The 26,391-nt window shown below is 35.1% G+C and overlaps 1 protein-coding gene across 3 annotated transcripts in view; it reads left to right on the plus strand.

Moving 5' to 3' along the window:
- The window catches only part of LOC145223363 (TOG array regulator of axonemal microtubules protein 1-like), a 118,712-nt gene that overhangs the window by 68,323 nt on the left and 23,998 nt on the right, over positions 1-26,391 (plus strand). For all 3 annotated transcript variants that reach the window (XM_080089788.1, XM_080089782.1, XM_080089797.1), the window contains 12 exons: positions 281-401; positions 2,306-2,480; positions 3,052-3,120; positions 3,293-3,397; positions 6,036-6,173; positions 6,231-6,285; positions 8,083-8,162; positions 16,348-16,538; positions 21,560-21,658; positions 21,772-21,911; positions 23,670-23,790; positions 25,375-25,539. In XM_080089788.1, the coding sequence (XP_079945914.1) occupies positions 281-401; positions 2,306-2,480; positions 3,052-3,120; positions 3,293-3,397; positions 6,036-6,173; positions 6,231-6,285; positions 8,083-8,162; positions 16,348-16,538; positions 21,560-21,658; positions 21,772-21,911; positions 23,670-23,790; positions 25,375-25,539 (1,459 nt within the window). The remainder of the gene's footprint in view (positions 1-280; positions 402-2,305; positions 2,481-3,051; positions 3,121-3,292; positions 3,398-6,035; positions 6,174-6,230; positions 6,286-8,082; positions 8,163-16,347; positions 16,539-21,559; positions 21,659-21,771; positions 21,912-23,669; positions 23,791-25,374; positions 25,540-26,391) is intronic.

Here is a 26,391-nt window from a genome sequence, read left to right on the forward strand (position 1 = left end):
CTAGTATTTAGTTATTCTGTGTTTTGGGACCTCTGTAGGACTTTTCTCCTGCAACCCAGTAATGGTATTTATTTCAACTTTTTGCTTTTGCAAAAAGAAGAAGAAACTTTTACTGTAGTTTGTTACTTACTGATTCCGGAAGATTTCCAGCATTTGGGAAAAGGCAGTGTTGGTACATAAATCCTAAAACTGGTAGTAATTGGTAAAAAACAACCTATTTCAAAATTATAGGCCTAAGTAATTATTACTTTTATCTCTAAATTTGAGAAAAACTGTTTAGCTTTTCCATGCTTCAAAGCGAAGTTGATCTGCAAAGTGACACCAGTATTGAAAAACCAGCTACTGTATATTCCTCATTCAAGTATAATCCAAACATGGGTGTCACATTTGATAAAAAAAAGGTAACCATGCTATATTTGAAGTGTTTTATCATTAGCAATATAAAAAATAACACTTAATAGGGTCATCTTAATTAAAGGGGATACTTTTTGATTATACTTTTTTCACAGATGGCATTTTTTACAGATGTTAGATTAAACCAGGTAGATGTGCTGTTTTGTTTGACTTAATAACCCAGGTATTTACCCTGGTAACTCCTAAAGTGTAAAATGTTTTATGCTGCTGGGGCCAACAACAAAAAGTTTCTGTGGGACAATAGTCTTATGAAGGCAACTGAATGTATGTTACTTGTGTTTGTGATCCAGGCACCAAGTTTGACAAAAATGCAAGGCGGCGAATGTAAAATTAAACTGAACTTAAACCCATGAAAAAAAAACACAGTGGCCGAGCTCTGTTGTGATCTACTTACATTACCAAGTGCCTGCTTTTGCAGATTTCAATTATGGGGGTGGTAACAGCTTAATGCAAACATAATTAGCAATGTTTGCTGCTCAAAAAACATATGCTGGTCGAAATTTAACAGGATTGGTGGTTGGGTCATTGTGTTTTGATATCGGTGTGGGTACAGAACCCCATCAGTTACTCCACTAGCCCCCTAGGATGAGTGAGTTTTATAAACAGTGTAAGAATTGACCGCTAGCCCCGAAAAAAAATTTTTCCCCCAAAGTTTGTCTGACTCGTTTTGCCATCAAATGCTTGATAGATGTTGCTGAAACTTATACAGATGGTAGATATAGTTATGTAGATGTGCATCCCACTTTGTTTGTCCGGATAACCCTAGTAACCCTAGTTTACCCCGTTAGCCCCCTAAAAGGGGTGAGTTTGTAAACAATGTCAGAATTGGCTAAAATTTGGATAGCTTGTAAAGTATGCCAATTATAGGTGTCGATTGTTCTGTTCAACCCTGTAGCCCTAACATTTACCCCACAAGCCCCCAAAGTGTAAAACGTATGTGTATGTTACTGGGCAACACAAACAAAGTCTTACAAGGGCAACCAGTTGTATGTTACTCGTTTGCGACTTTGTGGGTTGCTTGGTGGACGTTATTGCGCCATTGCAGTTTGGGGGTTGTTAACAGCCCTTTGACGTCAGAAACATTAACGGTTGTTGCTCAAAACACCTCTAGTGGTTGAAATTTTGAACGTTGGCAGATTGGACTGAAATTTTGCAGTACTATTGATTGAGGCATTGTGGTTTCCTAACTTTAAGTTTGTGCACAGTACCAATCACTTTGTTTGTCTTCACAATACCAAACTTACTCATTGTTATCTATTGAAATGCATTATCTCCAACTTTGCATGTGTCGGGACCTATGAGTTTTTGCTCGCAGAAACAACCAAGGTTATAAAAGACAGTGGATGATATGGGACCCAGAATAAAATATGTAAAGGAAGTATATTAATCTTTTAAAATAGGGTATAGTGTATGTGCAAGGGCAATATGTGCTAAGCCACCCTTCTAGTTTCAACTTTGCATTTGTGGGGACCCATTTGTAGGTGTCAATTGTTGTATTTAACTCTTTAGCCCCTACGTTTACCCCACCTTCAAATGCATTATTTTCAACTTTGCATTTGTGGGGACCCATTTGTAGGTGTCGATTGTTGTATTCAACTCTTTAGCCCCCACATTTACCCCACCTTGAAATGCATTTTTTTTAATTTGTGGGGACCCATGAGTTTCTGCCTGCAGAAGCAACTAAATTTTATAACAGACAGTGGCTAATATGGGACCGATATGGAATAAGTGTAGGGAATATATTAACGTTTTTTGAAATATGTTTTGGTTTATGTTAATGGCAAAATGTGCTAAGCCACCCTTCTAGTTTTTAATATGTTTTGCTGAAACTTTTCCAACTTTGTTGCAACACTTTATAAACAACAGCATGTAGCTTCTTAAATTGTCACAGGTCGGAACAAATGTTGCAGTAATCGGTGTTGGTGTAAAGATAAGCCATGCAAATGGGTATTCCCCTGATGCACTAGCTGGAAACTGGCGTTCGTCACCAATTGAAGGCAACCATTCTACAACGAGCAGATCATCTCCTTTTAGTCCAACAGAAAAAAATGTCAAAAAAACCAGATGTAAACAAATTGAATTGTATTGTTTTTATGAATGAGTACTTTGAACTTATATAGGCCAAATGATTATTGTCTGAATTACAATCACCAGAGGTTTCTGCAGGACTACAAACACATATTGCATCTGTGCCGATTTGCCATTACTTTAATGCTATCAAGATTTTATGACTATTTTAACAACTGTTTTTTTCTTTGGGAGTCTAGAAATATTCATACCATATTATTACTGTAACCTATTTGAAATATTTGCATGTCTGTGGGAGAGCAAAAAAGCAAAAAGAATAATGTCACTAGGTCAGATGGTGTATAGAGTAAATTGCTACTCTGTAAGGTAGGATAATACGACGTAGAATATATAAATTGACAAAATATAGAAATGCCACCTTTCTGGTTTAATATCCTTGATTTGTGACTTCTTTTTGTGGATTTATGACTACTTGTTGGTAAAAACACTGTTAAATTGCAGGGTTTTGTTGACATATCATACAGTGCTAACTTAGTTTTTACATTGCTTTCATGTAGTGTTTTTTCCTAAACATTTGAACTAAATCACCAACAAGGATTTATGTTTTAGCACCCTTTTCCACATCACCTTCCACTTCCAATCCAGTTGAAGATAATTCATTCAATATCCAAGGGCGAAGTAAGTATGTGAAAAAACATTTTTAGTTATGTACACAGTAGGTTTTCTGAGAATTTTTTGTCATAAATTTAAATGATGAAACATATAGTTATAACCTTGATTCATAAAAGATACAGTTACATAGAAATATTTTATTATTGTAAATTTTTAATTAGTACAACATGTTTTTAAGGTATGTTTAGTTCACCATCTTCATCCAATGAATTAATATCCCTGACAAAGGATGGTGTTGTTCATCAAGATAGTGGAATGGTTTCTGAATATGATTCACAAATTGGTACAATTTAACTTTAATTATACTGTAATCCAGGCTGGACTAGTCTTATATCTATTTTAAACTCATGGTGTTTTGTAATCAGTGATTTTTTTACTAAAGGTCGTGAATGAAATAAAATGAAAATATATTAGAAAGCCATGTTTCTAGTTCATTGTAAAAATGTAGCACCATCAGCCAAGTGATTACCTTAACAGCCCATAATATGTATTATACAATATATGTGTACACTGGATAAAATATACAAAATGGAAACAGATAGGAAGATCAAGTTGTGTAATAGAGGCAACTAAACATGTGTTTTGTGTGATCTACTTTATTGCTTGGTGGCTTTGAACTTGATAAGATATGTCGGAATGAGATGAAATTTGGACAGTTTGTAGTACATGCCATTTTCAGGTGTTGTTTGATGTGTTTTTCCTTGTAGCCAAACTGAACCCTAAAATGAGTGAACATTTACAACAATATTTGAATTAGATGGAATTTGGACAGTTTGTAGTAAAAGCTGCTTAGGGTTGTAGATTGTTAAGTTTTACCACGTAGCCCATCATTTGCCTCACTAATTCCTAAAATGGGTAAATTTTACAAACAATGTTCAGATTTAGTGCAAATTGTATAGTTTGTGCTGCATGATTATTTTGCAGAATTTGTTATTGCCCTGATTAAGCTCATGCCACCAAAATTTATCATGGTTATCTCATAAAATGCATTTATACTTTGCACAAAAACAGTGGCTATCATGGGACCCAATATACAATAAGTGTAGGGAATATATACATGTTTTCAAATAGTCCATAGAGTACGTGTAATGGCAATATGTGCTAAGCCACCCTTCTAGTGTAATTCAACATTGCACAAGTTTGTTTAAAAAAATAAACTTGATTTAGGGATCATTACTTCACTAAATCCCACATACACTGAACATACATTAGTGCCCCATTCTTTGAAGTACAGTAATACCAATGTATTTTATCACTCAATGTTTTGAGAAAAAACATTAAAGACAATTAACAATCCACTTGATCAAAATAAGTGTTTAAAATCATCCTGTTTATCCTTAATTATTTTTTTCAACAAATGATAGGCCGCAATTTGAAAATCGTTCTGATTGACTGGCTTTCCCAGATTGCACTTGATCAATGTGATTTCTTAACAAATAATAGACAATAGTTGTAATCAATCAACCATTCTAATTAAATTGTTGGTGTTATATTTATTTTGTTGAGCTTTAAAAGACATTTTTAGGTCTAAATACACACCATGATTATAGGTCCCCTTCCCTGAAGGGGACACATCTTGGTTTTACTCGATTTTTTGTTTTTTTTCTTTCCGCCCTGCAGTTTGTCCCCCTTCTTTTGCCATGAAATGTTTAAGGGGTTTGGATGAAACTTTCACATATGGTAGATATAGTTATGTAGATGTGCCATCTGCCTCGTTTGACTCGATAACCCCTGTATTTACCCCACTAGCCCCTAAAATGTAAAATGTTGTTAGTGCGCACCACAAACGTTAGATTTGTGTGGTATTATAAATGCAACCACACATATGTTACTAATGTTTGTGAGTTGTCTGGTGGATGTTTTTGCAGTTGACAGTTAGAGGGGTGTAAACAGCTTCATGACGTCAGAGGCGTTAACCGGTTGTTACTCAAAACACCTCCTAGTGGTCCAAATTTTAGACATTGGCCGATTTAGATGAAATTTTACAGGACTGTTCATTGGTTCATTGTAATCCTATATTTTATACATTTGGGTGTAGAACCCCAACAGTTACCCCACTAGCCCCCTAAAGTGGGTGAGTTTTTTAAACAGTGTCAAAATTGACTAAAATTTGGACTGCTTGTATAATTTGTCATTTATAGGTGCTGTTTGTTGTGTTTAACTCTGTAGCCCCAATATTAACCTCTCTAGCCCCCTGTGTTGGATTGACTGAAATTTGGATAGCTTGTAGAATATGCTATTTATAGATATCTATTGTTGCGTTCAACCCTTTAGCCCCCACATTTATCTCAGCAGCCCCTTAAATGAGTGCATTTTTTTGACAAAGTCAGAATTGAATGAAATATAAACAGTATAAAACACACTATTTTAAATCGCCATTTTTCTGTTTAACCCTGTGGCACCACGATTTACCCCACTGGCCCCTAAAAATCGAATTTTTAAACAATTTTTAAATTAAATTAAATTTGAACAACTTGCAAAATCTGCCAGTTACAGGTCTCAATTGTTCGATGTTAAATAACTATTTACCCCTTTTTTCTTATAGAGCATTAAATAAGACAAAATTTAAGCAATGTGTAAATTTTTTAATGGAATTGTATAGTTTGTACTTAATAGCATGAATAGTTCAATTACTGATTACTGTGTTCTACCTTACAACACCAAACTTAGTGATGGTTATCTCTCGAAATGCATTATTTTTGGGTTTGCATGTGTGGGGACCCATGAGTTTCTGTCTGCAGAAACAGCCAAGGTTATAAAAGAAGGTGGCTAATATGGGACCCAATATAAAATATGAGTAGGGAATATATTGATGTTTCAAATATATATGTTATAGTGCATGTGCAATGGCAAAATGTGCTAAAATGTGCTTCTAGTTTTAAATTTTTTTGTTTGTGATACATTCATGTTTCTTGTGGTAGGTTGCTTGATTGGACATTCTGTATCTCCCAAAGAAATATGTATGAAGGTCAACAAAGGATCTTCCCAACCAGCATTTTTCAGTAACAGTCATGACAAAAAGCTTCAAAAGCTAAAGATAATGCAAAAAAGCTCATCAGGTTTTCTCTTGGTCTGGATTGATTTTTTGTACAAATTTAGAACTAGTTTTTTTTTAGGTTACGACAGTGCTTTTTCTCAGAGTTCCATTATATCTGAAGCTTCCCAAAGCAGGTTTGTAGTTACCTATCAAGTCCCATTTTGGTCTTGGTGTTTTAAAGGTTTTAATGATTTAACACATATTTTTGCAACTAAATCGTAAACTTCACAGCAATAAGCCTTTTTACATGAGCGAATCGTATCGTTGATGCGCATTTTATGACGTCACGTTTTCGATTCGCTAAAGCGTAAAATTACATGGCTGCCAAACCGAATCGAATTCAAGGTTTTCAGCTTTGCGCAAAAAAAGATATGGTGATTATTGTAAAGTGATTATACAAACAGTATTTTCTGGACTGTTTGTGTATTCTTCCGAAAAAATCTAAATTAATTCCTTGGCAGCAGATGTTTGCGTCGAGTTTAGACATACCAAATGTATAAATTTGTTTATTATAAACTGTTAAACCAGGGATGGGGAACCTACTTAGTACTGCGGGCCGCATGAATTGCACAATAGTTTCGGGCGGGCCAAATATTTATTTATTTTCAAATTCCGAGTAAAAATACCCAAAGCACACAAATGGTTTTATATTTTATCGCTCCATATTTGATGTTTTCTTTGCTGCTACATGTTTGCAACACACAAGGCATACAGGTTTATCACTTATTTCGCCAAAAAATAAGAGTTAAAACACCCTAGCTCTATTACTGATCTAAAACTAACAACACATGACAAATGATTTGTTACTGCAAGGAGAGGCAATCCAGTAACTGTTACGTCACAATCATAGCAAGCGGTTGAATGCGTGGCATTTTTTTGTAAGTTTACGTCATAATGTGAAATGGAGAGATATTGAATATAAATTACCAAAAATTTCGAAGTCATTTCTAGGAGATGTTTGTACATAAGCATTTTACTGTTTTTAATGCTATGTGGTATACTTTAACAAAAATCCGACGCGGGCTACATTAAAACGGCAAGCGGGCCACATGCGGCCCGCGGGCCACAGGTTCCCCACCCTTGTGTTAAACTCACAGGAATAGTTGGAAGAAACATTTAAAATGTATAGATCACTCTGACTTCATTTTCCAATAGTAATAAGTGCTGATTTCTAAATTGTAGATACTAAAATACAGCAGCACATAAGAAAAGTCCTTTATATGACTGTACAAATCTGTTAAATTTGTTTCATTGGAGTCTCTTGTATGTTATATGTATAAAAAAACGACTAATTTGTATAACTTTGCTCGAGTTGGACGAACAACTTTAATAAATATGCAACTTGGTGTATGGAAAAACTAGCAATCATTTCAAGTTGACCTACTTATTCGCAAAAGAGTTCTCCTAAGCGAACCACCTGTGCCGAGCGTATCGACAATCGGAGAAGTTTAATACGCTTTGCCTTTTTTCTTTTTTAAAAACGAGAGAAATACATATCGAATACGCTTAAACGCTCCATGTAAAAAGGCTTAATGTGAAATATATAATTTCAAACCATTTCTTGATGTACAACCAAGGTTTACTGCAACAACACAATATGTCATGCAATAGAAGAGTTGCAACTTCATGAAAAAAAGTTAAAACTTGAATATGTTACAGATTGGTTGGACAAACTAGTGATGCACCATAGTAGTTTAGGCATGAACTTTTCTGCTGTCATAGATTGATACCAAAACCTACAATTTGGGCCATTTTAGACATCATCAATTAACCATAAGTTGTATCTAGAAAACAAGAGAACTTATTCAGCCTTTTGAATGAATATTTGGTTTCGGCCCGAACCTAGTTTCTTAGTTTTTTTAGTTTCAGTCTTAGTTTTTGCGGTTTATTTTTAGTGTGTTTTTAACATTTTAAACAAAAAAAATATTTAGATATATAGCTGAAAATCAGATGAAGATCACTTCATCAGGGACATTATCTGAAGAGAAACAAAACTCACATGAAAAAAATGGTATTTATTTTTGTCATGCTAAAAGAATAACATTTACTGTTTGTTCTATTTTGATTTGACGATTAAATAAGAAATATAACAAATCTAAACAAATTGAATATTTTCTTTGGCGGCAATTCTTGGGTTACTAACATAATAGCTGATCTCCATCCATTTACAGCTTGCAATTATGTTTTTAGGTCTGTATTATGACATAGAACTTTATTTATTTATGAGTTGCTGTTGCAAATCTATTTGGGCCTGTCTCATTTTTGTGTTATTCGTTTTCATGAATTGGTGGGACTGTATATCGTTTACTCTCTTATGTTTTAACTGACTTGTTTGGCTGTAGTGCAGTGGTAAGGAACCCCATGATTTTCATGGCATGCAATATGATTTTTGACTTCATATTAAAGTACCTTTTTAAAGTTATTATGGGTCCCCTTCCTTGAAGGGGACACAATTGTTTTTGTCCGTATTTTTTTTTTCTTATTTCTTTCTTCTTTTTTCTGTCTAACGCTAGTTTGTAACGCTCGTTTGGTAAAGAAAGAGTGCTTCAAATTTATTCAAATTTGGACATATGTTAGTTATTAATCCAAACTTGATCCTCCAGATGTTTGACTCCGAATTACCCAGCGGTTCACCCACAGGCCCCCGAAAAGTAAAATTTTTAACGCTGGTTTGGTGAAGAAAGAATGCTTCAAATTTATTCAAATTTGGACATATGTTAGTTATTAATCCAAACTTGAACCTCCAGAAGTTTGACCACGAATTACCTCGCGGTTCACTCACAGGCCCCCGAAACGTAAATATGTCTAACGCTCGTTTGGTCAAGAAAGACACTGTAGGCAGAATTCCCAAGAGAGTAACTCAACGGTTTACGATAGCAGGAGGGCTCAGCTTGACGTCGGACAGACGTTTTACGAGACGTCGTTTCGGTGATCAGATATCAGCTGTTTTGCACAGCAATGCTATTTCGTTTTATTAAGTTATCACTCACATTTTCAGTTTTGGCAAAGGTTTCACACCTATGACGTGATTTAAACCTAATAAGCGTGCTTCGGTTTCGTATATGTCAAGCAAAACTTGTTGATCAAAATAAAGTTGAAAAAATAAACTTGACATTTTTGCAAGATAAATGTTTTTTTAAATGCTCGTTGTCAGGTTGGCCGCCGCATGACCACGGGTTACTTAAGGTCAACTAGTAGGTATTACTAACACAGTTCAGAACTTTCTTTCGTCATAACGTAGAGTTTTTTTTTGCAATCAATTTAGGAATCAATACTCAAGGCATGTATAAATTAGGTTAAACGGTGTTGTTGAACACTAAGGACGGCGTGCTATTGAAAACGGTGTCAATAGGTCAAACAGTCGGTTGGCGTGTGCACCCTGAGAGGTTACTACAGGTCAATGGTTTTGCGAAACAAAGTTAAATGAAAAACAATTTGTTATGTGTACACTTTAGCAAATTGCTTTTTAATTTAAAGTGTCTGTAACACAACTGTTACAGCTTTCTAAAAAAAATTGTGTTTAATACCCGACCTTGGACGACAATATCTGCGTCAAAGCAAGAGATTAAATTAAAGTATTTGTTTCGTTCTTTTTTAATGTTTTAGTAACTATATGACAATAATAGTGCAAAAAGGATACGAACAAAATTTTTTTATTGTTTGGTTTATGCTTTTTAAAAATTAGTCCTTAGAATCTAAAAATCACTGCAACATTTGTTTACCGTAAATCCGCACAAACACGCGTGTGGGGACCCATTAGTTTTTGTTTACAAAAACAATCATATGTGTAGATCAAATGATGTGTATAGTAAATTGGTAAATATCGTATAGAATATATAAAATGGAAGCATATCAGAAAGCCACCCTTCTAATTTAAACTTTACAATGCTTGAATTTAGTTTGAAAAAACATCACAGTCCTAAAAAACCAGCCTAGTTGTTTTTCGCTGAAGGGGACATTGATTTTACACACTTTTTCTTTTTTTTGTCCAGTTACGTTTGTCAATGCACTTTTGACGTGAAATCTTTGGTGCATTTGGATGAAACTTTTACAGATGATAGATATGGCCTCAAACACTGGAAGGTTCAAGGGGGTAATTGAATGGTTTACAATTGCGGCAGGTTTATGCATAGCAGGAGATCACTGCTTCACGCATAAATAGACAATTTACGAGGCAGTCTTTTTTTATGATTAGACATCTGTCATGCTGTAACGCTATGTTGTTTTATAAAGTTAACATACAATTTTTTTAAGTTTAAGTGAAGGTTTTATATCTTAGAAGTGATTAAAATGGTACTTCATTTTTGTACATGTCAGGCAACCGTTGTTGATTACCATGAAGGTAAAAAACAAGATGTTTTCCAAAGACTCAATAAAAAGTTATTACACAGTGATTGTCAACTTGGCCGCCTAATGATGTGAGGTCACTAAAGCTCAACTTGTAGGTAACACAGAACACAGTTGACAATGATTTTTTGTCATAATGTAGGTTATTTAATTTGATCACATATACTCTAGAAACAATATGTAAGTTCAATATAAATTAGGAGAAACATTATTGTTAAACACTAAGGACTGCATGCTATTGAAAACTGTGTCAAGAGATCATTAAACAGTCGTTCGGCAAAGAACAATTTGTTATCGATACCTTTGCTGCAAAATATCTTCCCAATTTGTCACTGTCTGTAATATTGTCCAGGTTTGCTAGTAAAGTTTTAACTGTTTCAGAACTGGCCTTGTATAGCTAAATCTAGAGATTAAATTCTCAGATTGGAAGATTTTTTTGATTTTTTTACTACTTTTGTAAATATATGACAATATAATGTAAACAGGATATGGACAAAACCTTTTGAAGTTTGGGTTGATGCTTTCTGCTAATTTGTCTTTCTAAAAAAGAATCTAAAAATTAGGAATTTGAAAACTTTTTTACCATGACTAATTTGCATAAACACCTGTGTGAGGAAGCATGTGTGTAGTTTAAGGTGTGTATAGTAAATTGATTAATGGAGTACACAATACATAAAATGGGAATATATGGGAAAGCCATCTTTCTAGTTATGGGTCCCCTTCTATGAAGGGGACACATATTGTTTTTGTCCGTATTTTTTTTTCTTTTTTCTGTCTAACGCTGGTTTGTTAAACGCGTTTGGTCAAGAAAGAGTGCTCCAAATTTATTAAAATTTAGACAGATGTTACATATTAATCCAAATTTGATCCTCCTGAAGTTTGACCCCGAATGACCCAGCGGTTCACGCGCAGGCCCCCAAAACGTAAAATTTTTAAAACGGCTGTACTGACTAAAGTACATCATCTTGGAGTTATGTGCTCTGTTGGTTGGTGCAATGTGATGTTTTCTAAAGAATTTTCTAACTTTTAACAGGATAATATTCGTTTCTGTCTAACGAAAATATTCGTTTCTGTCTAACGCTGGTTTGTCAAACGCGTTTGGTCAAGAAAGAGTGCTTTAAATTTATTTAAATTTACACATATGTTAGCTATTGTTTAAAACCTGATCCTCCTAAAGTTTGGCCCCAAATGACCCAGCAGTTCACCCACAAGCCCCCAAAACGTAAAGTTTTGAAAACGGCTGTACTGACTAAAGTACATGATCTAAGAGTCTCATGCTTTGTTGCTTGGTGCAATGTAAGGTATTCTAAATACTTATCTAATGTTTTATTGGATTTACCCATTTTTTACCCCTTTAACCCTGAAATAATCTACACCCCTTAAATCCCAAAACAATCTTTTTTGGTTTTAGGCCAGAAATACAAGCTCTAATGTGCTGAAATTTCAAACAATTGTTTGCAGTAGTTTACTCGTTTAGTATTCAAAAATTTGCCTTAATCGGCCAAATAATGACTTTCACAGCCCATAGTTTGTGTACACTGTCAGTCAGACAGAAGTCCCAAATTCAGTGGTTTACGATTAAAACGGTTTAGTGCAGAGCGGGAGGGATCAGCTTGACGTCCGGACAGACGTTTTACGAGACAGTCTTTTCAGTGATTAGAAATCAGCTGTTTTTGCGCAGCAATGCCATGTCGTTTTATAAGTTATCACTCTCACTTTCAGCGAACGTTTTACGCCTAAGACGTAATTTAAATTCGATAAAAGTGCTTCGGTTTTGTAAATGTCAAGCAAAACATTGTTGATCAACATAAAGGTGAAAAAATAAACATTTTTTTTAATTTTTTTTTATAGCCGTGTTAAATGGTATTTAAATCTCGTTGTCAGCTTGGCCGCCGCATGACCACAGGTCACTAAAGGTCAACTTGTAGGTATTACAAACACAGTTAAGATCGAATTTTCGTCACAACGTAGCTTCATTATTTTTGACAAACCAATGCTCAAATATAAATATAAAGTCTTTGGGAACAACCGGATGTTATTCTGCCGGTCAGTATCACTGCGCATGCGCTAGCAAACTCGATAGTGAAGAAATGTTTCGGATTTGTGTAGGGTACATTGTGACAGCAAACGAGCAGGTGATCGAGCAAGCGTCTGATACGAGAGCATTGTGTTCGTATGGAGCGTGTTTGAAGTGAACAGCAGCCATCTTGATGAAACTGCTAATTAAACTGTGAATTGAAACTAATAGGAAGAGAACTGAACTTTCGCTCTTTATATAGCTGACATGTCTTGCGCATCCGTTCTGCGCATCGGATCCGAATTTCCGCCGCCGAGTTCGAATATCTAGCGCCATATAGGTGCGGATTTTTAAACTAGTACTGTAATGGCGGCCTCCACATGATATCCGGTCTGCGATGGAGATTAAAAAACAAACAATATTTGACAATAACACACCATCAAGGATTGCACCATCGCATCAAACAATGTGTCGTCAATTATGAATTTTACTGACTAAGTGTGTTGGGCAGGATGGCTAAATGTGATGCGCGATTGACAACATCAAGAAGAAAGGTGTGATTTCAAGTTTTATTTCGAGGGAGATTTTTTCTTCTTCTTTTTTTTAAAATTTTTGTACCCATGCATAATGCGCACCCCAGATTTTAGGACAATAAATTAATTAAATTTGCGCATTATACCCGGAAAAATACGGTAGTTTGAAGAATTTGCTAACATTAAATAGGACAAACTTCAAACATTGTCTGAATTGAATCTGATTTATATAGTTTGTACTTTTAATGGCATCATTATTTGAGCGTGGTGCTGATCACTGTTTTTTACTTTACAACACCAAACTTTATCATGGTTATTTGGTAAAATGCATTATTTTTTCAATTTGCATTTGTGGGTACCCATGCATTTTTGCCTGCAGAAACAATTAAGGTTATAAAAGATAGTGGCTAATATGGGACCCATCATAAATTAAGTTTAGTTAATATATTACGTTTTAAAATAGGTTATAGTGTATGTACAATTGTAAAATGTGCTAAGCCACCTCTATATTTTAGTTTGGCTTTTGTATGGTGGGATTGACGACACATCGTTTGATGCGATGGTGTGTTATTGTCAAATATTGTTTGTTTTTTAATCTCCATCGCAGACCGGATATCATGTGGAGGCCGCTATTACAGTACTAGTTTAAAAATCGACACCTATATGGCGCTAGATATTCGAACTCGGCGGCGGAAATTCAGGTCCGATGCGCAGAACGGATGCGCAAGACATGTCAGCTATATAAAGAGCGAGAGTTCAGTTCTCTACCTATTAGTTTCAATTCACAGTTTAATTAGAAGTTTCATCAAGATGGCTGCTATTCACTTCAAACACGCTCCATACGAACACAATGCTCTCGTATCAGACGCTTGCTCGATCACCTGCTCGTTTGCTGTCACAATGTACCCTACACAAATCCGAAACATTTCTTCGCTATCGAGTTTGCTAGCACATGCGCAGTGATACTGACCGGCAGAATAACATCCGGTTGTTCCCAAAGATGCTCTTTTTTCTGAAATAATTTTATGTTTACGGACTTAAGTAAGAGTCAAAGTTTGGGTGCATATTATACATGGGTACAGGCTTTTTTCCAGCATCGACATGCCATTTTTAGGGTGCATATTATGCACGGGGGTGCATTATGCACGGAAAATTACGGTATATAGTTGACAATATATGGTAAAGCCATCTTTCTAGTTTATTGCTGGTCATGCTACTCTACTGCCATGTACAGTAGTTACGTGGTTGTATATTTGCCAACAATATGGCAATGTGTCTTCATTTTCAGTTTAAATTTTGCATATGTTACTACTTTTACATGAAATACACTTTTCAATTGAAGTTTGGTTTTGTAAGAATCTGAAATGTTGTTGGTAAAACAACAAACTGTGTGTCACCTAAACCGTTAAAAATGGATAGGTTTGTATTGGCTTGGCTGTCTCATGATCACTGCAGGTCATCACATATGTACTTGGAAACAAGTGAAGTCTGATTTGTAATAGCTTTAGCAAAACATGTTTTATAATTTGTCATACAGATTGGGCCATGTGGCAAAGTTTAAAACAAGTATATGTGTTGTTTCATGCCTGTTAGGGGTAAGGGTTCAAATAAAATTGAGTAACTTGCATATTTTGTTTATTTAGTTATTTTCCCAGTGAGCAGGCAACTTGTAAATGTGCTATGCTCACATTGAGTCTATCGTTATATAAATTGCATGCATAAGGAAAGCTAATTTTCCAGATTCATGTTGGGACCCGCAACCTTGAATTTATAACTGATTCCTTAGCACAAAAGGGTGGGATACCTTTATTATCCTAAACCAGGGGTGGCCAACCGTTATCACTCTAAGAGCCATTCAGACCAACTTCACATAGTAAAAAAGGCTGGGAGCCACATTTTTAAAATTGAAAATGAAATGCCACTGCAAAATCGTTTTTTTTGTCTTAGGACATTCAACTTCTTGTTTTTAATTAGTTGCTTGCATATAAGGCACACTTGGTAAACCAGTCTTGTCAGCACAAAGAGCAAATGAATCTTCCCATGTTCCCACATAGCATTGAATATTTAGTTTTTTTCAGACACATATTTTATTTCTTTGTTTCACACGTATTAACAAACAGGTATTGTTACACGTGCACACACACTGCATAACAAAATGGTAACCTCAAGTTGTGTATTGTTCGTGCCGTCAGAAGCTTTAACAAATGCTGCTAAATCACCTCTAGTGCTCAAAGTTTTAAACATAGACCGATTTAGATAAAATTTTGCATGGTTGTTGATTAGTCATTGTGGTTTCATATTTTATACTTTTGGGTGGAGAACCTCACCAGTTACCCAACTAACCCTTTAAAATGGGTGAGTTTTTTACACAGTGTCGGAATAAAATGAGATTTGGACAGCATGTAGAATTTGTCATTATAGGAGCTGTTTATTGTGTTTAACCCTGTAGCCCCAATATTTACCTCTCTAGCCCCCTAAAATAGGTGAGTTTTTTTAAACAGTGAAGGAATTGGCTGAAACTTGTATAGCTTGTTGAATATCCCTTTTATTGTTGTTGATTTTTGTGGGTACCCTGTAACCCCACCACTTACCACATTAACCCCTAAAATGGGTGAAATTTGTAAACAGTGTCGGAATTGAATGAAATATGGACAGTTTGTAGAATTTGCTATGTGTACATGTGGTTTGCTGTGTTTTACTTTGTTTTGCCACTCTTTGCCCCTTTATTCCTACAAAAATAAACATTAAATAGGATAAAATTCAAACTATTTTTGAATTGAATCAGATTTACATAGTCTGCACTTTTAATAGCATGATTATTTAAGCCCAGTACTAATCACTGTTTTTTTACAACACCAAAATTAAAGATGAATATTTCTTGAAATGCATTGTTTTTAACTTTGCCTCGGACCATGAGTTTCTGCTTGCGGAAACAACAAACATTATAAAATGTGATGGATAATATGGTACCCATATAAAATAGGTGTAGGGAAAATATGAACGTTTCAAAATAGGTTATAGTGTATATGCAATGGCAAAATGTGCTGAGCCACCCATCTAGTTAGTAATCAAAACATTCGGTCAAAAACTGAAGCCCATTAATGGGATCGCATGCGGCTCCGGATCCGCGGGTTGGCGACCCCTGCCTCAAATTATTTGCCAGCATCATGTTTATGGTATGCCAGTCTCTTGAATTTTTCAAGATTATTCTGTGGAATGTTTGCTGTATTTAAAGTAAAGTAATAGAACTTTTTTAAGCGAGGGTGATGTATTAAGAGTAAATATCTATCATAATGCAGGTTTCGCAAAATTACCTTTGGAAAACCCCGAAGGAAGTTTGGGAGATGCTATAAAGTCAATGGATTTATCAAATCCAGATGACTGGGAAAAATTAACAAATGGTATATTTCTCATATCAAGGCTGGCCTTGTTTCATCCTGATGTACTTGGAACCCGCATTCATGAAGTTGCAATCCTTCTTTCAAAAAGTGTAAGTACCCAATATTTTTGTTGCCCCCTTTCACTGAAGGCACATTTTGATTTTATTATGGGTCCCCTTTTAGTCAAATTTGGACAGATATTAGGCCTCCTGAAGTTTGACCCCGAATGACCCAGCGGTTCACCCACAGGCCCCCCAAACGTAAAATTTGTAAAACGTTGGTGCAATGTAAGGTATTCCAAAGAATTTTCTAAATTTTTATTGGATTCACCCATTTTTTACCCCTTTAACCCTGAAATAATCGGTTTTAGTTTTATGCCAAAATACAAGCCCTAATGTGCTGAAATTTCAAACACTTGTTTGCAGTAGATGGGTCCCCATCCCTGAAGGGGACACATATTGTTTTTGTCTATATTTTTTTTCTTTTTTTCAGTCTACTGCGGATTTGTTCCCATGTTTTGGTCGAGAAAGAATGGTTCAAACTCCTTCAAATTTACACACATTATAGATATTGGTCTAAAGATGGTCAATGTGAATTTTGATTTTTTTTTTGGACTTAGCCTGCTGAAATTTTAAACTTATTCGTGTTTCAAAACGCAGAGCAAGAACGCAGCACGATTTGTCACACCTGTGTAACGTGACTTCTCAAACTGAAAGCAGTAATAAAACTGTTTCAGAACAGGTTTTGGACATAAAAAGCCCAGCTAAGCAATCGTATTGTTGATATGTAGAAACTTAACGGCGCCAGGGAACGCTATGTGCGGATTAAAAATCATAATTCTATTCCAGTTTAACAATGATTGTGTCCTATTTTTACTGTTACCAAATCGCATATGCATATGTGTGGGGACCCATTAGATTATGCTTGCCGAAACAATTATGTTGTAAAGTGCCAGGAAAAAGATAGGGACCCAATGAAATGTAGGTGCCAAATATATATCCATTATAAATATAGTAAATGGTATGTGTGATACATCATTGAATATGATGTAGTATATATAAACTGGCAATATATAGGAAAACCACTATTCTAGTTAAAATTTTGCCTTAATTTGCTGATGGTTACCTTTACAGCCTAATATGTGTGCACTGTCAGTCAGATAGAAGTAACTCACTGGTTTACGATTAAGGCTTCCTGAAGGGGACACATATTGTTTTTGTCCGTATTTTTTTTCTTTGTTTCTTTTTCTGTCTAATGCTGATTTGTAACGCTTGTTTGGTCAAGAAAAGGTGCTTCAAATTTGGACAGATGTTAGTTATTAATCAGAATTTGATCCTTCTGAAGTTTAATCCCAGATTTTCTTAGAATCTGAACATAACTGGAACATTTATATACCGTAAATCCACACAAACGCGTCTGGGGACCCATTTATTTTTGCTTGCAAAAACAATCGTATGTGTAGATCAAATTATGTGTATAGTAAATTGGTAAATATGATATAGAATATATATTATCGAAGTATATTAGAAAGCCACGTTCTAGTTTAAACTCTATAAACATTCGGTTTCTTATAGCAAAAACTTTCAAGTTTATAGAGCTCTTCTGGCAAATGTACTTTTATTCCGATGTTTCGACGTCCTATACAGGTCGTCTTCATCAGGGTAAATAACACTGAATTCGACTAGAACAGTGCACGATAAACAAAGGAAAAAAGAATGAAACGCAAGCACGAACCATAGCAAAAACTTTGTTGATCAACATAAAGATAAAAATATAAACTTGACTTTTTCGAAATCCACGATAAATGGTCTTTAAATTATTGTTGTCAGCTTTGGCGCGGCATGATCATGGGTCACTAAAGGTCACTTGAAGGTATACAAACACAATTAAGAACGTTTTTTGTCATAATGTAGCTTCTTTATTATGGGTCCCCTTCCCTGAAGGGGACACATATTGATTTTACTCAAAATGTTTGTTGTTTTTTCTTTTTTTTTCTTATTTTTTCTTCTACCCAAAGTTTGTCCGACTCGTTTTTCCATTAAATGTTTGATGGATTTGGCTGAAATTTACGCACATGGTAGATATAGTTATGTAGATGTGCATCCCACTTTGTTTTTGTTGATAACCCCAATATTTACCCCGCTAGCCCCCTAAAATGGGTTATTTTCTTCCCAAAGTTTGTCCGACTCGTTTTTCCATCAAATGTTAGATGGATTTGGATGAAATTTACACAGATGGTAGATATAGTTATGTAGATGTGCATCCCACTTTGTTTTTGTTGATAACCCTAGTATTTACCCCACTACCCCCTACAATGGGTGAGTTTGTAAACAGTGTCAGAATTGGCTGAAATTTGGATAGCTTATAGAGTATGCCATTTATAGATGTCGATTGGTGTGTTCAACCCTGTAGCCCCAACATTCACCTCACAAGCCACCAAAGTGTAAAACGTATTTGTATGTTACTGGGCACCACAAACGAAAGATTTCTGTGGCTCAATAGTGTTACAAGGGCAAGGAGTTGTATGTTACTCATTTGTGACTTTGTGGATTGCTTGGTGAACATTTTTGTGCCATGACAGTTAGGGGGTTGTTAACAGCCCTATGACGTAAGAAACATTAACGGTTGTTGCTCAAAACACAGCTAGAGGTCGAAATTTTAAACATTGGCGGATTGGGCTGAAATTGTGCAATACTATTGATTGAGTCATTGAGGTTTCATATTTTTTTAGTTTGTCTGCCGGACCCCATTAGTTACCCTACTAGCCCCCTAAAATGGGTCAGTTTTTTAAACAGTGTTAGGATTAGATAAAATTTGGGTAGTATGTGGACTTTGCTATTTGTAGGTTTCAATTGATGTGTTTTACCTTGTAGCCCCAACATTTACTTAACTAGGCCTAAAAAATAAATGAACTTTTGAAAAACGTCGTAATTATATGAAATTTGCAAAGTTTATTAAACATACTAAGTCCTCAAATGTTATGTTTTGCCCTGTATCACCACAACTTAACCAACTAATCTCTAAAATGTGTAACCCTCTTCACAATGTTCGAATTGAATGAAAATTGGACAGCTTGTAGAATTTGCTATTCATTTTTTGTTTTACCCCATTATGCCACTTCTTACTCCTTCGTTTCTTTGAAAAAGAACGTTAAATAGGACATACTTCAAACAATACCTGGCGTGAATCTAAATTTAGATAGTTTGTTTTCTACATAGTATTAATATTTAAACCCAGTCCCGATCACTGCGTTTTACCTTACAACACTAAACTTTCACATGGTTATCTCTTGAATGCATTATCTACAACCTTGCATGTGTGGGGACCCATGAGTTTCTGCTTGCAGAAACAACTAAGGTTATAAAAGACAGTGACTAATATGGGACCCAATACAAAATATGCATAGGAAATATATCAATGTTTTAAAATAGGTTATAGTGTATATGCAAGGGCAATATGTGCTAAGCCATCCTTCTAGTTTTTGACAAATCAGTTTAAGAATCAATACTTAAGTGATGTATAAATTAGGCAAAGCGGTTTTGTTGAACACTAAGGACTGCATGCTTTTGAAAACGGTGTCAAAAAGTCATTAAACGGTCGTTTGGCCTCTGCACCGTGAGAGGGTATTACAGGTCAATGGTACACATTTTGCAAAACAAAGTTAAGTGAAAAACAATTTGTTATGTATACCTTTGTAGCAAATGGCTTTTAATTTATAGTGTCTGTTAGACAACTGTTAAGACTTTTTAGGAAAATTTGTGTTTCATAACTGACCTTGGACGACAATATCAAGGTCAAAGTAAGAGATTAAATTGAAAGTATTTTTTTCCGTTTGGTCTTACTGTTTTTGTAGTTATATGACAATAATGATGCAAAAAGAATACAGACAAAACTTTGTTAAAGTTGGGTTACTGCTTTCTAATAATTTGTCTTTAAGAATCTAAAAATAACCACAACATTTGTTTACTGTAAATCTGCAAAAACGTATATGTGGGGACCAATTCGCTTTTGTTTGCAAAACAATCATATGTGTAGATCAAATGATGTGTATAGTAAATTGGAAATATGATATAGAATATATAAAATGAAAGTGTATCAGAAAACCTTTTGCCACTTTTCTAGTTCAAACTTCAAACTTGGACAGATGTTAGTTATTAATCCAAATTTGATCCTCCTGAAGTTTGACCCCGAATGACTGAGTGGTTTGCCCTCAGGTCCCCAAAACGTAAAAATTTAAAACAGCGGTACTTTAACAGCCTTATAACATCAGAAGTGTTAACAGCTGTTGGTGTGGAACCCCATGAGTTACCTCACCTAAAATGTGCGAGATTTTTGAACAGTGTCGGCTGTTATTTGATTGTTGTGTTCAACACTGTAGGCCCAACATGTATCCCACTTGTGCCCTCAAATGGGTAAAATTTTTTAACAATATTGGAATTTAATGAAGTTCGTACAGTTGATAGAACATGCTATTTTTAGTTGTCAATTGTTGTGTTTAACACTTAAGCTATTTACCCTGCTGGCCCCTAAAATGGGTGTTTTTTACAAATGTTTAAATTGAATAAAATTGGGACAGCTTGTAGAGTTTGCTATTTATAGGTGTCAATTGTTGTATTTTCCGCTACAGTCCTACTATTTACTCCTTTTTTCCCTTTGATATAGAACATTAAATAAAACAGACTTCAATCAATGTCTAAATTAAATCAAATTTGTATAATTTGTACTTGATTATTTAAGCCCATTACTGATCACTGTGTTTTGCCTTACATCGCCCAACTTTTTCTTGGTTATCTCTTGAAATACCTTATTTTCAACCTTGTATGTGTAGGGACCCATTAGTTTCTGCCTGCAGAAACAAGTAAGGTTATAAAAGACGGTGGCTAATATGTGGCCCAATTTCAAATAGGGAGTTCATTAACATTTCAAACTATGTTATAGTGTATGAGCAATGGCAAAATGTGCAAAGTCACCCTTCTAGTTTTAATTTAAAATGTGGCAACATTAAACCTGCATATATTTTTCTGTAACAAAACAGCTGTTATGTTATATTGCATGTATGCCTGCTTCTAATCTATTTTGCATTGTGTGTTTTGACCTCTTGTCAAAAGTTTGTTGGTCATGTTTTGTGTAGGTACATAGTCTAAGATCACAAGTGTCACGATCAAGTGTGATTGCAATTTCTGAGATTTTTTGCAACCTGAAAAGATCCAACTTAGATGTAATTACTGAAGTAAGTTGTTGATGTGCTGTAAAATACATTATTTTCTGTAAACCTTTTTAATGCACTAACAAATCCTCTATTAATGTTTGTAAAATAAATCTGATGTATACTTATTTTTGCAGTTAACAATTCGCTGTCTTTTAACTGAATATGGAAAAGCCAACAGTTTCATGAAAGAGGAAATAGATAAGGCACTGCACAAGGTTGTATCATCTGCCCCACCTACAAAAACGTTGTCCACAATACTTGCTGTTGGTCAAAGGTAGGTCAATTTGTTGATCAATTTAACAACAACAAAATGTTAGCTATTGAGTATTGACAAAAACATGATGATAAGTTTTTTTTTAGCCAGAAATGTTTTAAATTAGAGGCACTATACATGGACTTCATTTAAAAAAATTAATTGAAAGCATATCTGCCCGATTTTTTTGGCCTTACAGGAATACTTTCCCACATTTTCGATTTTATGTTTACAGATAAACACCAAAAAATGTTGTGTGTGGATAACCATTGAATAAAAACATATGAATTGCAAATACATAGAAAAGTGACCTTGTTGGTTGACCAATTTTCACCTCTTTATGGCCTAGACCAGGGGTCACCAAACTTTTTTCACAGGTGGTCAGATATTTTGCAAAATGATGCGCGAGGGCTACATGGCTTACAAGCCCTGACGCAGCCCATCTGGAACTGGCAAGGCAATTTTGCTGGGCCCACCAAGGGCTTGTGCTTTTTCCACAATCTTAGTTGAAGTCTGATAGTGCCGCTGTTAATTTAAAAACATTAAACAGAATCTATAAGTGTCCCCTCTTCCCAGCAATGTTCTTTTATTCTATTACTATTCACAAAACGGCAATTATTTGTGCACATTTACTATTCTTTGCTCTTGTATTTGGTGTAACAAATGGCTTTTGGGTCATATCTATGCATTGTAATCCAGTGAGATTAAGTAAAATTAATCCTAAAATCTCTTTTGGTTTTCGCAAGGTGTAACATGTTATGTTACGAAATGTTCCATATGTTTTGTTAAACCGAAAATATCTTGGTGTGTGGGGAAAAATCCCTGATTCATGCATGACAAACATGCACCTAGACAACATTTGCTCTTTGGAATCCACTTTTCTGTTCATTTCACTGCAACTCCTTTATTATGGGTCCCCTTCCATGAAGGGGACACATATTGTTTTTGTTCGCATTTTTTCTTCTTTTTTCTGTCTAACGCTTCTTTGTTATATGTGTTTGGCCAAGAAAGAGTGCTTTAAATTTATTCAAATTTAGACAGATGTTAGTTATTAATCCAAATTTGATTTCTCCTAAAGTTTTGGCCTAGAAAGAGTGCTTCAATCATACTGTAAAAACATTGCACATACCACCCAGAGAGAATGGTTGTATGATATGTAAATTCACTGGTTTGACAGGGTATTCCACCTAAGTAAAACACATAACTTCTAAAAGTTACTTCGCGGGCCGCACAAAAACCCTTGGAGGGCCGCATGCGGCCCACGGGCTGCATGTTTGAGACCCCTGATCTAGGAGTTATATGCTTTGTTGGTTGGTACAATGTAAGGTTTTCTGAATAATTTTGTGACTTTTAATAGGATTCACCCCATTAGCCCATTCGTTTCTTTCTAACGCTGATTTGTTATGCGCGTTTTGTCAAGAAATAGTGCTTTGAAGTTATTCAAATTTACACAGATGTTAGCTATTGATCCAAATTTGATGCTCCTGAAGTTTGACCCGAATGACCCAGCGATCCACCACAAATAACTAACATAACTGACTAAAATAACCAACAAATATATATTTAATATAAGCATAACAAATGTAGTATGTGGTTTGCATGGTTAACTACCAGAAGCTGGATTTAGTGCATATTAATTGGCAACAAATGGAGAAGCCCCCTGTCTAGTTCTTTTTAACAATTGGAGCACCATTTTAGCAACAATTGACCTACATTACTGAGTGTAATTCACATTAGCATTCGCTGTTTGAACCTTAACTTTGTGCACTCTGTTTGCAGGCACAAGAACAAAGCCATCCGGAAAACTACAGCATATTTCTGTTTTGTTATAACAGAAAAAATTGGTGCCGGAAAGACACTGAATGGTATAAAGGATGCAACTGAAAAACTCATTAATGCGGTATGCAAATTTATTTATTGCCATTGTAATATATCTCTACTGGGTACAAAAGTTTTCAACTTAAGCAGTTCTCATGAACGTGGTGAAGTAAAGTCTACTTATAGGCCCAAGCTTCAATTATATTAGTCACTGAGTAAAAAAATGTCACTGTGTTGTTTAGGGTTGGCCTGATAATTCTGTATCAGCACTGATATTGGCTGCTACACTTTGGTTTGATCGGAACAAACACCAGTACCTTTATAAACGAGAAAAACATACTTTAGCATGTTGTTTCTGTCACAATATTTTTGCAAAATATCACTCCACACTTACTTTTGACTTTTTTGGACAAAAAAAATTGACAATTTCAGTGACTGGTTAGGGCGAGGGTGGGCAAACTTTTCAGTACAAGGGCCGCATTCAAATGTTCTCAATTTTATAGGGCCGCATGGTATATTTAACTCAAAATATTAACACATTATGTTTTCAGCTAAATACCAAATTTGTTGTCACTTTATTGATCGTAGAAACATTGATTGAAACGCAACAATTGTAATTGTTTCAAAATATACTGACATTTGTTGCAACATAGGCTACAGTATGTTTTTGTTAATAAATTCTTTGCGCCAACATTAAAAAAAAGAACCGCTTTTACTATCCATCTTTAGATTCAAAAGGACCAAAGTTTTGGCATCAACTGTGCACAGTAGATTTGAAAACATGAATCGCTTTTACTTTTATTCCCCACCGTAACAAATTATCCAAAAACTTAATCGTTGTTAAAATTGTTGATTCGACCAAATCGTCTATTCAGTACATACATGCGTTCTTAAAGACCTACGGCAACCATTTTGAAACCGAGCGTAGAAATTGTGTCAAAGGATTATTTCCAAAAAAACGTGGCAGAAACAACAGGCTAAAAGTATTTGTGCACGTAAAAAGTATCTGTGTTTAGTACCAAAGTATTGTACGGGTACAGATACTGTACATGGTATAGGTATCGGCAAGTCACACTCTGGTATCTTTTAAACCTCTATGCCTATGCTCATAATACTATTTAGTGTTGCTCGGTAACTTTGTCTGTCAAATTTACTGAAATTTAGCGGGCTGCATGAACTCTTTTGTCGCAGCCCGCAGGCCGTAGTTTGCCCACCCCTGGGTTAGGGCATAGTAAAAGCAGTTCACTTGCAAAATATAGCATATACTTTGCTATTTTAAGTTATTGCGTCTCAACTGAGATCACAATGGATTAAGCTTAGGCCACTACAATACTTTACCAATGGACTCTAAACACTGCTTGGAACAGTTAACAAACCTGCACAAAACACACTTTGGATTCTTTAATGTTGGTCTAAAAAAGTTATCAACATAAATAGTACAGTAATTTTTAATACACTTTTCTTTGTTTGCCTGGCTAGAAAAATGAATGCAATTTTGAGATGGAATAATGCATTTTATATGTAATAACTAAAGTATCGGGTATTAGATTGCAGTACTTTTGCATAATCGGATGGAAAATTTGGTATGGTGCCAAACATAAAATTGTTTTCAGATTTGTGTTATTTGAGAAAAAACATTGTTCAATTTTGTGATTATTGCTTGTAGATTGCTTTGTTTATTGTGGATAGTACACAAGAGGTTCGTTACTATGGAAGATGCATTATCAGTGAATTAATGACACATTCTGACTTCACACAATGTTTAGAGAAATTTCTACCAGCTAAAACCGCTCAGGATATCAAAGAATGTGCTCAATCTATTCATCATCGGGTAAGTTACTGATGCCTAAAATGTGTCACTCATAATTTGTGTGATAATACCATTTTTCACAGGATTGCTGTGATGATTATTATGAATAAGTTATGAAACAGTGCATGTTGGTGCTGTTAAGAAAAAATCACCATACTATTTCCAGCTACAGTACTTTTACATAAAATTTAAGAATTATTTTGTTAAGGTACAGAGATTAACACTTTTTTAGTTATGCAGATGTGTGCTCTGCTCCGTTTTAGTTAAAAACCCCAGTATTCACCCCGCTAGCCCCCAAAATGTAAAACGTTTTGTATGTTGCTGCAAAATGTTGCGCACCACAAACGAAAGATTTCTGTGGTGTTACAGTATAATAAACGTAACAGAACATATGCTACTTGTGTTTGTGCATTACTTGGGGGGCGTTTTTGCACATGCCAGTTAGAGGGTGTTATGATGTAACAGCCTTATGATGTCAGAAGCATTAACAAATGTTGCTAAAAACACCTCTAGTGGTCAGAAATTTAAACATTGGCCGCTTTGGATAAAAATGTACATGACTGTTGATTGGGTCATTGTTATGTCATATTTTATACTTTTGGGTGTAGAACCCCATTAGTTGCCCCACTAACCCCCTAAAATGGGTAAGTTTTTTAAATAGTGTCGGAATTAAAAGAAATTTGGACAGTATAATTTGTCATTTTTAGGTGTCAATTGTTGTGTTTAACCCCGTAGCCCCAATATTTACCCCTCTAGCCCCCTAAAATGGGTGAATGTTTTAAACAATGTCCGAATTGGATAAAATTTCAATAGTTTATAGAGTGTGCCACTTATAGGTGTCGATTGTGGTTTTAACCCTGTAGCACTATCATT

This window comes from Phallusia mammillata, chromosome 1 (genome assembly GCF_965637545.1).
Source record: "Phallusia mammillata chromosome 1, kaPhaMamm4.hap1.1, whole genome shotgun sequence".
NCBI classification, from domain to species: Eukaryota; Metazoa; Chordata; class Ascidiacea; order Phlebobranchia; family Ascidiidae; genus Phallusia; species Phallusia mammillata.